At 27.3% G+C, this 14416-nt stretch overlaps 1 protein-coding gene across 1 annotated transcript in view; it reads right to left on the bottom strand.

Annotated features, from left to right (window-relative positions):
- The window catches only part of LOC103570285 (eukaryotic translation initiation factor 5B), a 44371-nt gene that overhangs the window by 9463 nt on the left and 20492 nt on the right, over positions 1 to 14416 (bottom strand). Inside the window, exon 14 of the mRNA XM_008547981.3 lies at positions 4072 to 4233. Within this exon, the coding sequence (XP_008546203.1) occupies positions 4072 to 4233 (162 nt within the window). The remainder of the gene's footprint in view (positions 1 to 4071; positions 4234 to 14416) is intronic.

Genomic DNA, 14416 nt, shown 5'->3' with positions numbered 1-14416 from the left:
TTGATAAATTCCCTATTGCCAGTAGTTTTTTTAGTTATCGTTTATTGTAAATATTAAAACAAAGTAATAGACTTTTTGATAAGTCAGAAGTATTACTATGTAGTATAGTAAAAATAGTAATCTTTTAGAGTATCTTTCAATTCAGTGTCCTCAAAAATCACTTAAACTGCACAATTCTTTATAATATCAAACTCACCCCCCGTTATCTAAAATTTTTGGGTAATTTTGATCATAAAATTCTCTATGTTCAAAAATAAATTGAAAATTCTTTTTCATGTATAACTTCCATATATATGTACATCTATATTTATATATATATATATATATATATATATATATATATATATATTTATACTACACTATTTTATTTCAGAAGTTGTTGAATTTCATCGTTAGTTTATGAAGTGATAATCTTCTACCCGAAACTTTGAACCCCAAAAATAAAAGTTTAGCAAACTTGCTAAATACCAACAACGCAATATTATGACATTGTTTTATCTGTCATCTAAAATATATTTAATTGAATTAATTGCCAAAGAATATCAACAGGGTGTGCTCTTACAATACTTTATTAAAGTAAACTGTTAAGGCGCGGACGAAAGATGAAGACACGAATTAATTTGCAACCTCGCAGCCGCGTAGGCGTGTACATTACATCCGGTGTAGATTCTCGTTCTCATACTTTTTTATCTTTCTCTCTCTCTTTCTCTCTCTTTCTTACTTTTTTTTATCACACACCTATACTTACTTTAATGTATATTAACAGAGTACTATTAACAATTTTTATTACATTTATCATAGACTTGAGTATCAAACGTTGACTTCTGCGTCAATAAATAAATATATATATATATATATATATATATACCTATATATACAACTAATAAAACTCTATTTTTGTCTAATCTTTTTTACTCTACGCGGCTAAAATTTAAACTTTATTTACTTTTATCATGACTCTATTATTAAAGCAAGTAAACAAACTTCTATCTATTAATGCTCTATATTTATATATATTTGCCTACATAGTAAATATATTTGATCACCTTTATTTTTTTTTTTTTTTTATGAATGGTGCGTTTCCATAAATAATTATTTGCGGTCAACTATAAGTTTTTTTTTGGGCGCGATATTTTTAAAAAATTTTATTGTGTAAAATAAATTTATTTGAGTGAGTGTTTAACCCCCGCCTATCCTATGTTTGAATAATACTGGCAAAGTATAAAGATATCGAATTAGAATCAGTATGATAAAGTTAGAGTAAGGTGTGATTCATAGAGTATAAAGGAATAGAATTATATTATTGGAGACTATCTAATATAAACGTCTGGCTGGCCTAGAAATATAACTCATAATATATATATATACACATACATATATATAATGTGCAACGCAATGAATGATCGAGTGACGGACATTAGCCAATTCAAATGCGTCGACATTAGACCTCACTAGCAGTACATTCACGATTTTAAAATTATAGACGTTGCATTTAAATAATTATTATTATTATCATTATATTACATATGTGTACTAAGTTGACATAAATCGAGACAGTAAAAAGTATAATAAAATTTTAAAAAAAAATTTTATTATTTAAATTAACTACATAACATGCTCGCTTTGATTTTTTCAAAAATCCCGCCACTATCTCAGTCGACCAATCGACATCCGAATAAAATAATCACAGAAGTGACGTAAAACGATATGACATCCGGTTATCAATTTTTTAGAACAGGATAGATATTATATGTTGATCATAATTACACTGCAAAAAGAGCGGACAATTTTAAATCGCGCGGTTAAAATTAAATAACATCGGTGTAGATTTAATTTAGCGGTGTTACATCGGTGTAAAAAAATTTCATGTATAGAAATTTTTAAAAAATTTATTGTATATAAAAAAATATAAAAATTTAATGAATTTTATCTAGAGGAAATTAAAATTTTGATGTGTACTTACTCTTCTTAGAAGAAACGATTTAGAACGATTAGAAAAAAAAAATTTTTTAAATGCTTTTGAATACTTTTGAATCGCCCTTCTTATGGTCATTTAACATTGCAAATTATTTCGAATCGTTTCTTTTAATCAGGGTATTTAAATAATTATTCATGTTATATATAATTTATTTAAAAATTACACAATTTTACGCCTAGGATTTCAATTACCATTAATTTAATTAATTAATAAAAATATTTTTTAACTTTAGTGATCGAATAAGTAAAAATATTTACAAAGTTGAATATTTACACCGAAGGTGTTATTTTAACACCGGTTTTGGTGTTAAAATTTAACACCGAAAATTTTAACACACCGGCTGTATTTACCCCACTCTTTTTTACAGTATACATAAAAGCAAAATTTTTTTATCAATCAGTCCGTTTTTACGTTTTCATTTATTTAAATTACTTTAATTAATATTATTTTATAAAACATATAAATAAAAATTTTTAATATTTGTATTATGTTTCATCATTAAAATACTATACACATAAAAAATGCGTGCCATTTTGCAGAGAACATTTCATATGTTAAGCACATGTGCTTCTTCAATATAAAAAGAGTAAAAATGTAAGAAATAAAAAAAAAAAAAATAAACGATTAAAAACAAGTAGATAAAAAAATAGAGCAATAAAAATTCATATTAAATTAATAAATAAAATAGTAAATAATAAAATAAAATGATTAAAAAAATTTATTTTAATTGATATCATATTTATTTTTTAGAGAATAATAAAATTTAGTATAATTTAAAATTTAAAATTTATATATATATATATATATATATATATATATATATATATATATATATATATATAAAAGCAAAATTCCGCAAGTGCTCCTAAAAATTGCAAAAATAAGAGAGTTCTAGTGGATCCGAATTTCTATTCTCATATTTATTAGTTATGATTTATATATATATATATATATATATATATATATATATATATATATATATATATAAGCGTGGGATAGAAGCAAAGCGGAATCGAAACGCGGGACAGGCATATCTCGCGTGACTCGGGATATACCAGACGACCGGATGCGGGCGCGGAAAGCGTGGGTGCTTGGAAAATCAACGAGCACGTAGGAATATATATATATATGAATAACATATATGTATGTACAAGTGTACAGCTAAGTTATCGACGTAAGAGACAAATATTTATTTATCAATCATTAATAATAAAGTTGTTGTATATTACTTCCGTTAGAAAATTTATTTTTATCATTATTTATGTATACTAATATATATATGATACTGATTACCCGACGTATAATAATTTTTTTATTATTTTCTTATAAGAAATTATAAAAAAAGTATTTTGGAAAATTGCACCGCTAGTTTTTTTAATTTTGCAAACGTGCATACTTTTTGTTTTTGTAATGAATTTTAAAAAAAACTATTTCCGGTCAATAATTGAAATACTTATAAATAGTATTTTTTGATAATAAAAAAAAAAAAAATAGTAAGTATTATATATTATTTTTTTGCATTTAATTGTCTTTAGAAAGCGGTTATAAAAATGACGAAATTTATACGCTTAAAATAACTAAACGTAAGTCATCTAAACTTACAAACTCGATATGGCGCAAGCGTTGGATAGCTTCGTGTGCAATCAATGAGACCAGACACGAGGGCGGATATTTATGAATGAGTTGGATCAATGAATGGATGACACGAAATGGTGATACAAAAAAAAAAATATATATATATATATATATAATAATAATAAAATCCTGAATGAATTTTAAACATCTTTTTTAAGCCCGTTATCGTTTAAAATTTTCCGAACTTGGCTATTGATATCATTGCCTAATTAATATTTCATTTATTTAATTACATAATTACTCAAAACTATCCGAGCATTAGAGTAACGGAAATGAAGTTGAAGTCAAGTTTTAACGAAGCATGAAAAAAAATGTAATTTTAATTGATAATTAAATTAAGTAGCGAAGTTTATGGTTGTGTATATGATAATTTATGATGTATTATTTAAATGGTCTGATACTAGTTACAGAAGTTATAATGAAGTAAATGAATGAATAAATGTATGAGATGTTCTTACCTTACTGACAATCATATCCTTGTCATCAAAATGCCGTCCATACATCTTAGGTGCTTCACCTGGCACCGGTTCGATTTTTACGCAAACCTCCTGGCCCTTACGCGCCGACTCAACGTCCTTGTGATTGTACTGTATGCTTGTAACCACGCCCAAGTCAACGAACTAAGACCAGAAAAACAGTTAAGAATTAATATTTAATCATTTTTTAGTTTTATTATTTGTTAAGAAAAAAATATAGGGTTTATTCAAAAATTCGAGTTAAAATTAGTAAATTGCTGTTGGAAATTCAAGACACTATTGAAATTTTGTAATTTTTAGTCTGGAGAATTTCATTTTTATTCATAAATTTGTAATTTTTATTTTTGCACACCTCAATTGCGAAGCAGTGAAATTGTACATTTAAATCGCGAAGCAGTGGAATGCGTTCTGCTAACACTTACTAGGTCACAGCTGATTCGATTACTCGAAAAATTTATATTTACACATTCAAATATGATCGAGAACGAAATTTGTACCATTTGAAAGATAATTTATTAGTGAATAATACGAACACATGGAAAAAAATGATGCTCAAAATTTAATAGTTTGTAGTTTATTTTCGACTTAAAATTAGTATATTCGATACTAATATCAAACCAGGATCTTTATATATATTACAAAATGGCTATTATTTATATTCAAATTTGATACACATAGAAGAGCTAAATTTTTAATTTCGTATATTTAAATTAATATGAAAAAGAATCAATAAATTGGTATTTAAAGTTATTACTATTCAAATAAACATACAACAAATTTTAAAAATGAGGAACCGAAAAATTAGTAAACGTACATATTAATATATAAAGATCTAGTATACGAATTTTTCATTTTATTATTTACCACTTATTCGATATATGTATATAATAAACTAATTTATAATAACGGATAAATAACATTTTATATTAATTATTAGTCAATGGGATAGAATTTATAAAATAATAGTTTAAAATTTTTGGTATTTTTATGAGCAACAAAATCAGTATCTAGTATACTAACTTTTCATTTTATTATTTACCACTTATTCGATTTATGTATATTGTAAATTAATTTATAATGATGAATTAATGATATTTTAAGCTAATAATTGATCAGTGATATCGAATTTATAAAATAAAAGTTTGTAACTTTTTAAATTTCCGGCGGGAAAAATCAGTATCTAAGATAGCAATTATTAATTTTACCAATCATTACTTTTTAATAGATTATGCCATAAATTAATTAACTTTCACTAATAAGTCAGGTATTATACCTAAAAGTAATAATATTTAGTTACTTTTTTAAATAATTGATAGTAGTTTTTTAGAATCTACAAAAATTAGTAAACTACTTTGCATTAAGCACATAATAGTACTAATTATTAATAACAAATTACATTATTTACTATTATTTATTAATTTTTGATATTCTGCCTTTTCTGTGCAGCAATTTATGAAAAAAATTCAGTTACCATTTAATTATTATTATTATTATTATTATTTCAGTGTCTTAGTAAATTTTAAGTTAATCGACTTTATAATTCACTAGTTACCTATTAAAAAGATATAATTTCATAAAATAAAATGTTTTTATCTTCTCAAATCAAAAACATATTTTTAATTAGGTCCTCGAGCTCGCAGATAGTGGGAAGTTCTAGAACTGGCTTCCTGGGTCAACCGGTTTTATAATATTTTTTACTCCATTGAAGCGAGTAGAAGCTACAAGAAATTTTCATTCACAACTACTGACTATATAATATCGATCAAAAAAATATCACTTCCCAAGATAACTTTTTCTTTTTTTAATTTATTTATTTAATTTACCGTTTTTCGGTACTGACACTATTTTTGAATCTTCGGGTCAAAATTTAATTAATATTTTCAAACTCATCAGCTAATTAATAAAATTAATCATTATTAATAGAAATTAATGGCATTCAATTTATGATTTTTAAAAAACCCAATAAAGTGCATTATTTTTTAATAGGTATTTTAGAAATTCCAAAGTTTAATTGCTTCAATTTTATTACTCTTAAAACGTGATACATTTAATTAGGTTTTTTTTTTTCTAGTAACTTTAGTAATTTCATCAGAATATTGACATGAAATCTTAAAGAAAGTATTCAAGTCATACTATCTTGTGATCTCAGACATTTTTTAAGTCTATAAGTCATAAAATAGCTACAATGGGCGTAAAAAAATAGTTTTTTAATTACACTTCTTTTAAAGACCGGAAGAGTATTTTTAAATAAAAAATTTATTGGATAAAATGTTAAATAGTTTGAAAAAAAAAAAAATAAATAAATAAAATTGGAATAAATTCTGACATGCAGTAAAGATTTCTTGATTCTCGCGTGGGTTAAACCAGCTTTTCTCAACTCCAGACACGCCTTGAAAGTCTGTTACGTCTTTTACAATCGGTCTTACATTGCAAATTCCACATCTTCGTAGTTAAACATACGCAGATACTAACTCAACTTGAACTTACATTAGTAAGATGTACCTTTAGTACATCTTGCATTTATGTTTAATAGTAATAATAAGTACATATCAATATTGTCATTTTTTTAAAAACAATCAAAATTTCAGTAAATTTCAATCCATGAAAACTATATACTGAGAAAGTCGATTTTTTGAAACGACAAATAATTTTTTTGAGCTAAGAAAAATTTATGGAAGCAAGAAATAATCTTCGTAAGCTAAGAAATAATTTCTTGAAGGTAGAAAAAATTTTTTTGAGCTAAGAAAAAATTTATTGAAGCGATAAAAAATATTCTTGAGCCAAGAGATAATTTTTTGAAGCGAGAAATAATTTTCTTGAGCCAAAAAACAATTTCTTAAAAGGAGAAAAAAATTTTTTGAGCCAAGAAAAAATTTATTGAAGCGATAAAAAATATTCTTGAGCCTAGAAATAATTTCTTGAAGCGAGAAATAATTTTCTTGAGCCAAAAAACAATTTCTTAAAAGGAGAAAAAATTTTTTTGAGCCAAGAAAAAATTTATTGAAGCGGTAAAAAATATTCTTGAGCCTAGAAATAATTTCTTGAAGCGAGAAATAATTTTCTTGAGCCAAAAAACAATTTCTTAAAAGGAGAAAAAATTTTTTTGAGCCAAGAAAAAATTTATTGAAGCGATAAAAAATATTCTTGAGCCTAGAAATAATTTCTTGAAGCGAGAAATAATTTTCTTGAGCCAAAAAACAATTTCTTAAAAGAAAGACAAATTTTTTTGAGCCAAGAAAAAATTTCTTGAAGCGATAAAAAATATTCTTGAGCCAAGAAATAATTTCTTGAAGCGAGAAATAATTTTCTTGAGCCAAAAAACAATTTCTTAGAAGAAAGACAAATTTTTTTGAGCCAAGAAAAAATTTTTTGAGCCAGGAAATAATATTTTCTAATCCTTAAAAAAATTTCTATTTTCATTTCTCAATTAAAAATTTTTCTTTCGTCAAGAAATATTTTCTTTCTGTGTATTAAATAATTAAAATTTATTTTTCTAATTAATTATACAAAAAAATAACTACTGAAAATGAATTATTAAAAAAAAAAAAATGAAAAATTATCATAAATAAATAGTTAACAAATGACCCCCTGCTAATAGGATATTTTTATTCAATAAAAATTTGAATAACTACTTTAAAGAAAAAAGAAAAAAGATAAAAAAAAAACATCACTATTTGAAATTATGTATATTTTAACAGCTTTGAGTGTAAGGATTTTTAGTAGGCGTTACAAACAGACACTAGATGGCAATTTGTTTTAATGAGAATCCATTTATGGTGACACAAACGAATATAAATATATAAAGGTAAAAATAATAATAGTGTTCTAATGTACACGTTTGGGCTGTCCGATACGACGTAATATTTCTGTAATAAAAAATAAATGAGAAACGAATGAAGCCCCTTTTCCAAACACCTGATTGGTAAAATACCGCATATAAATGTATACAGCAATATCCATTTGAATAAATACAGAAAACGATACGCGCGTAATATATACCAGTAGTATTCACATAAATATATACAAAGTATATAATTTTCCGAGTTATTTTATTACAAGAGTTTTTAGTTTTATAATTATAGACATACATGTCCATACATTGAATTGGCTGTCAGGTGTCATGATTTCCGGATATGAGTCTGTGTTGTCACACACATGATGATGATAGTAATGAGGATAATAAAAGAGTGAGATAAATAATAGGGACGATGAGGATGAAGAGGAGATGAGGATAACCCACGTATGTCTGTAAAAGTAAAATCGTGGGTTTGTAAAAGCATAAGTGTGGGTTCCTGCTTGAAATCCCATGTTAGATTTGTAGTCCAAGATCTCATTGTAAGTAAACCTAGGTGGTATGGTACTTAAGTTACCCACATATTATTTGATAATATAGCCAAAAAAAAAACACGAATCCGTACACAGAAAACCGCTTAGAGACTTTTTTCAAGTGACTCGTCTCTCCCCACTGCCACCTGCTTATTTTTCAATATTTTTTCATGAAAATTTAGGAGAATATTCTTGAAGTGATACTTAATAGTATCACAAATTTTGATAATTTTCGAAAAGAAGGAACTCTGAAAAAAAAAATCACATTCTCTTTTTTTTGTAACTCAGACCCCTTTGCCTCCTTTAATCTATTGGAACTAGAGACTGATTACTTTCAAATGCTCACCCTTATGTACGGGGGTCGTTTCCTAATCTTTTGGGAGCCATCTACCCCCATACCTTGATTGAAGACTAATCAAGTGACACCATAGGACCAGCAGAGAAATTAAAGAACTATTGATCTATGATGTCTAACCACAACCACCATGAACCCTCTGTCGGCATGATGAACTTTCATCTCAGGAAATAAAGAAACTCTGGACAAAGTCTTGGGAAGGCCCTTGTGGCGCCAACCCTGTACTGGTCAACAGGCCACTAGCAGCTCCATTTATATCGCTTTCAAATTATGGACTAGCAATCCATTCATCCCTTTGATTGATAACTATTTTTCGGACACGTTTATTGAGCCAAACCAAAAATGGCGCCCACTGTTTGATTTTTACAGAACAGTCTGCTATAATAGTCTACTTCATTTAATCATAACATCAACACAATAAATAAAAATAATGTTGTTTATTCTTTACATCAATATGATGTTTCAGAGCTTGGACGTGAATACATTTTTTTTCTTGAGCTGTATAGCATTAAGTGTCACATTTAACCGCATGACATATATACATATATATACTGCAAAATGTATACGCAATAGATAAAAACTGACGACTTAACTTTTTGCGTGACTTATAATTCTTTTTTTTTTTTTCATCATCTCTTATATCTTCTTCTTCTTCTTCTGTTGCTTCTCAACTTGTGTATTCGTGCCACAGGCGGTATAAACTATAAAGGATTCTAAATTGGTAACCGCTACGAAAATAGACTTCCGGTTCCCGTCTCGGACGGCGTCTGCTTAAAGCGGTTTATGTCAAACTCACTAACCCGCCCTCAGTGACTACGAAATTTTTCTCTTCGTATCTTATTTTTTTACTCATTTTATTTATTTATTTTACTTTTTTAACATACTAGCTATTTTTTACACACGTCCTGCGTGTGCTGTTACAATAATCAAATACAATAATTTTAATCATTTAGATCTAAAATTCTCAAATTATTACCCTGGGAGATCAAAAACTAAAATATAGTTAATCTCAATTTTTGAATTCTCCCGGGTTAGAAAATTTTATCTGATTTTAGTCTAAATAGATTGTGTTTAGACTAATTGGCCTGTTTTTAAATTTTTAAGCTGTTTTTGATCTAAAAACGATCAAAAACAGACTAATAACAATAATAGACAGTAAAAGTATGATTTTGATCTAGAGGCGACCAAAACAAGACTAAAAATAATTGAAAAAAAGCCGGAAAATAGACTACGTAAGCAATAGTAGGGGGGAGGGGGGGGGGGGGGGGTAAAAGAGGTCCCTTAAATTTTAAATTATATAAGAGCCCTCATTTTTTAAGGGGTCCATGTTGCCCCCCTTTTCCCCTGCCTACAAAACTGTCAATTACACACAAATAGAAATAACTTAAAATTTTTATTTAATTTAAAACAGATCAAATTTTTTGGCGCGTTTTTTTTACAAAAAATTTATGAAATAAAATTTTAGACTTGCATGGGATTTTTTCAAATATTTATAAGAATAAAATCTTATAACCATTGGTTTGAAGTTGCTACGTATTTTACTACATCCTCTTTTACTTTATCCTTATGAATAAACTTCATTGAGGATCAATTGGCCTTTCAACTATACGTTGTCAACGCCTATCTATAGTTCATTTACGTTTGCGCAGCTGCTATTTCTCAATATCGTTTATTTTTACAGATATACCTTATATTTTTCTTTCATTCATTTACTCAATTTCAAATAATATCAAAAATTATTTTTTCATATTCAAATATTATTCAAATTTTTACACCGTACAATTTATTTTTAATTAAATTTTATTTTATTAAAAATAAAAAAAATTTTCGTGAATTTCATATGAAAATTTCAGGGAAAGTGGATTTCCGTTTGTTTTTCTTTTTTTTATCAATGAAAAAATTTAAAACTAACTTTAAGAGAATTAATATATGTATATATTGTAAAAAAAACTAAAATCGTTTCAACATTTTTTAAAATGGATGAATATCTTCATATCTTAATGGTTTTAGTATTTTTTTTATTATGATGTTCTATCAGACCTCACGCAGAATTTATCATAATTATATACAAGAAGAATATAAGTATAAACTTTATTCTAATTTTGATCAAAAAATAAATAATCTTAATGGATATTGAACACTGACTAATGCTAATTTTATTTCCTCACTCAAATTGTAAGAAAATTTATAAATACATTCAAGAATGCGTTAAAATTTGTTAAAATGTAGAAACTAAATTTTTTTCGACTTGCCTCCTATTTTTGAACCCAATATCTTTGATCGCGTAATCTGAGACAAATTTTCTATAAGATATGAATAGCTTCGCGATTGAGGGGTGCAATTTTTACGCTTCGCGATTGAGGTGTGTAACTTTACGCTTCGCGATTGATGTGTGCAATTTTTACGCTTCGCGATTTAAGTGTAATTTAATCGCTTCGCAATTAAGTAGTGCATAATAAAAATTACTGAACCTAAGTAAAAGTAAGAGACTTAATCCTACATATAATTTTCCAGTCAAACCTATTCGCAATTAAAATAAAAGTGTCTGACATCTGGCGGAAATTAAAAGTTAATTTTATGTAAGACAAAGTAGTCTTCTTTTTACATAAGACAAACATATGAATATGATACATTTTAATACAAAAGGAAATATTTTTCTAAAATTTTATTGAACACCCCTAAACTCAGTTTATTTCCTAATTTTTATCATAAGTCTTTCATAAAGAAAATGAAGGACTTTTTTCGTCTAAATAGGGCAGAAATGAAAACTTTCAATGCAAATATGGTGAAAATACATGTCTGCAATATTGTCCGAGTTTATTATGACACCGTAGTGTTTAAAATGAGAATAATTTATCCGTGTACTAAATAGCTCATGATTTAGTGTCTGGCATATGATGAAGTGCGTATAGTAGTATTCGTTATGCCATTCAAACTGGCTTGAGGTTACAGTGCTAACATAAATATAACTCTATAAAAATATCAGTATATATTAGTATAGACACAGATTGTAAAGATGACAACTCACATCCGGGAAATTGATCGTCACTTCCGTTATTTCGAGGTATATGTCTACTTAATTCTTATTCTCGCTTATTTCCTTGGTATTATCTCAAGATTTTTGTGTTTTTTTTTTTTTTTAGTGAACAAAAGACTCAAATTCCCTTTTCGAGTTATTTAAGACTTTAAACCGATTTCCATTGCGTCTTTGTCCTCTACATATTTTCTTAATCAAATATACATATATATGTGTATATTTATATTATATTTATATTGTATATACGTATTATTCCATTTTTCTATCATACTTCCTCTTCCGTTTTTGTCTCTAGTGGGTGATAAACGACCGGAAGGAAACTGGGGGCGTTTCCACACATACTATGTACCTAAAGCCGGAAGCCAGACGGGACGTTGCTGTTGGTGGCCAAACTAGAATTCATCCGGTGGCACATGCCAGTCAAAAGATGCCGCCGTTTCCATTTATGGGATCGTAAGGAATTTCGTAGAATTTTTTTAAGTAAAGAGACAGTTTTAAATAACATCATCTGTTTTTTACTAACTAATTTGATATTTAGCTTTTTGAATATTCCTCAAAAGTGATAAATAATTACTTTGTTTAGTAAATAAAAATTTTTAATTACTCGCTAATCATTATTTTGATAAACTGTGTTGAAAACTTTATCAAAACAATTTGACTTTTAAATAATCCGCCATTTTTTTTTAAATTTAAAAATAAAAACCGCGAAGATTTTGATAAATTTTTTTTTTTAAGGTATATATATTTTAAGATCTCGGGTAATTCTATATCCGGCCAATTAAGTCGAATTCAAATTCAAATTCACTTTTTAAACCCGATCGAATTGAGGTTAGTAACTTTTCATTCAATTAAAAAGCGACATCTATTGAACAATCTGTTAATGATACTGCGCATTTGAGCGCGAAAGTTTGAGTGCGTTGTGCAATCGCTAACTTTTAATAGAAAACTAGTTGAAAGACATTGTTACCACTCAGTATGAGTGAGTGTGTAGTAAAAAAATTTATGAACAATATTGTCATGTTAGACTTAAACCGGAAGTAAGTTTTAGTTTGAGTGTTCACAGATTATAGGCTACTACGCTCAGTTTTAAAGTCGCAGCAGTCATCATGAGTGACAAGGGTCGGAAAAATAAGACAAGTTACAGGGTTAAACTTTGAGGATTTCATGGCTTTCATACTTTTTCTAAACTATATCTATTTCTCACTCATCAGCCAATTCAGATTCAGCTACTGGTGCTAATGCAACCTAGTCTTATCTGTTTACACATACTGCGTTTTTCTTTCACTTTTGTCATTCAACGTGGCACAGCACTATGCCCAAAAAAACGGTTAGGAAGCATCATATATTCAGTTATAGTATACTTCAATCTATTGATGATATTCAGAAATCATCAAACAGAATTAGAAAAAATAGAAAATGGCTGACTTTAGTCATCCCGAAAATTTTCAGAAATTTTTGAATTGAAGGAACTCAAAAACATAATATATATTTATATATGTTGGGAACCGTTAAACTCAAAAATGATGTTTTCTACACGACAACTAGATTTGACCAGGAATCGATTATTGAATTCTATCTTTCTCTCTTTCTTTTATTATCCGCTTTCTCTTACTTTTCGTAATTTCAAAAAAATTATTGTTTTACACTTTGTACACTTTGAAATTTATATATGTAGAAAAATATATAATAACTTGTATAAAAAGAAAAAAATTTTGTGACAAGTGAAAAACTATGAAAGTATGCCAGATTATACAAAGAGACCGGAAATAAATGAGTCTAATGCACAGTTTACTTGTAAGATCACGTATAACTCAGCAAGACCTTAATACTTGAACATTAAAAACATCTAAAAAAAAAAAAAAATTTTATACGGAGCTCATGTAAGTGAAGATGTTTTAAAGTAAGAGAGAGATAAAATAAAAAGTTTGTGTCTGCTTTAGATGTAAAAGACTGCAATATCTTTGCTGAGATCTTTACTGTGTCTTGACCTAAGCCAACACTTCGTGACGGCCAATATCCGGCCGAGATTATTTGCCTCAGGCCATTTAGGATGTTATGGCCATCATGTTACAGCGTCTAAACTTTAGAACGTAAGGTGAGAGAAATTATCTCAAGATATATATTACGTCAATAATATCATTTTAGACAGACTTTTACGGGAAAAAAAATTATCGGACACTTCAAGCGCGAAGCGTTAGTCGTACTCTCGCTATAAACGTTTTTAGTGGATCTCATCTTAAATTATTTTTATCAATTTTATAATGCACTTATATATGTTAAGTATGGAAAAAACACTTAAATTAAGTAGATACTCTTATAAACACATCTAAAACCACATTTTAAATCTTCTGTCACAAATTATCATTATAATTCAAATTTTTAAAATTATTCATAAATTTTCTGTTGAACGACTTAAATTTGTAATATTTTTTCCAATAATTCGAAATTTGGTCAAAAGTCAAAAGTTTGGACACGAATCTACGAAAAAGTTGTTTTTGGTTACTTTCTAAAGTAAGCTCTATTAAATAAAAATTTAAAATTTGAAAAATGGCCAGAATTTCCTCAATTCGAATCAAATTTGATAAGTTTGAATAATTGGAAAATCAGAT

The sequence above is a fragment of the Microplitis demolitor genome, chromosome 4 (assembly GCF_026212275.2).
Source record: "Microplitis demolitor isolate Queensland-Clemson2020A chromosome 4, iyMicDemo2.1a, whole genome shotgun sequence".
NCBI lineage: Eukaryota > Metazoa > Arthropoda > Insecta > Hymenoptera > Braconidae > Microplitis > Microplitis demolitor.
This window is presented reverse-complemented; position numbering and strand designations above follow the sequence as displayed.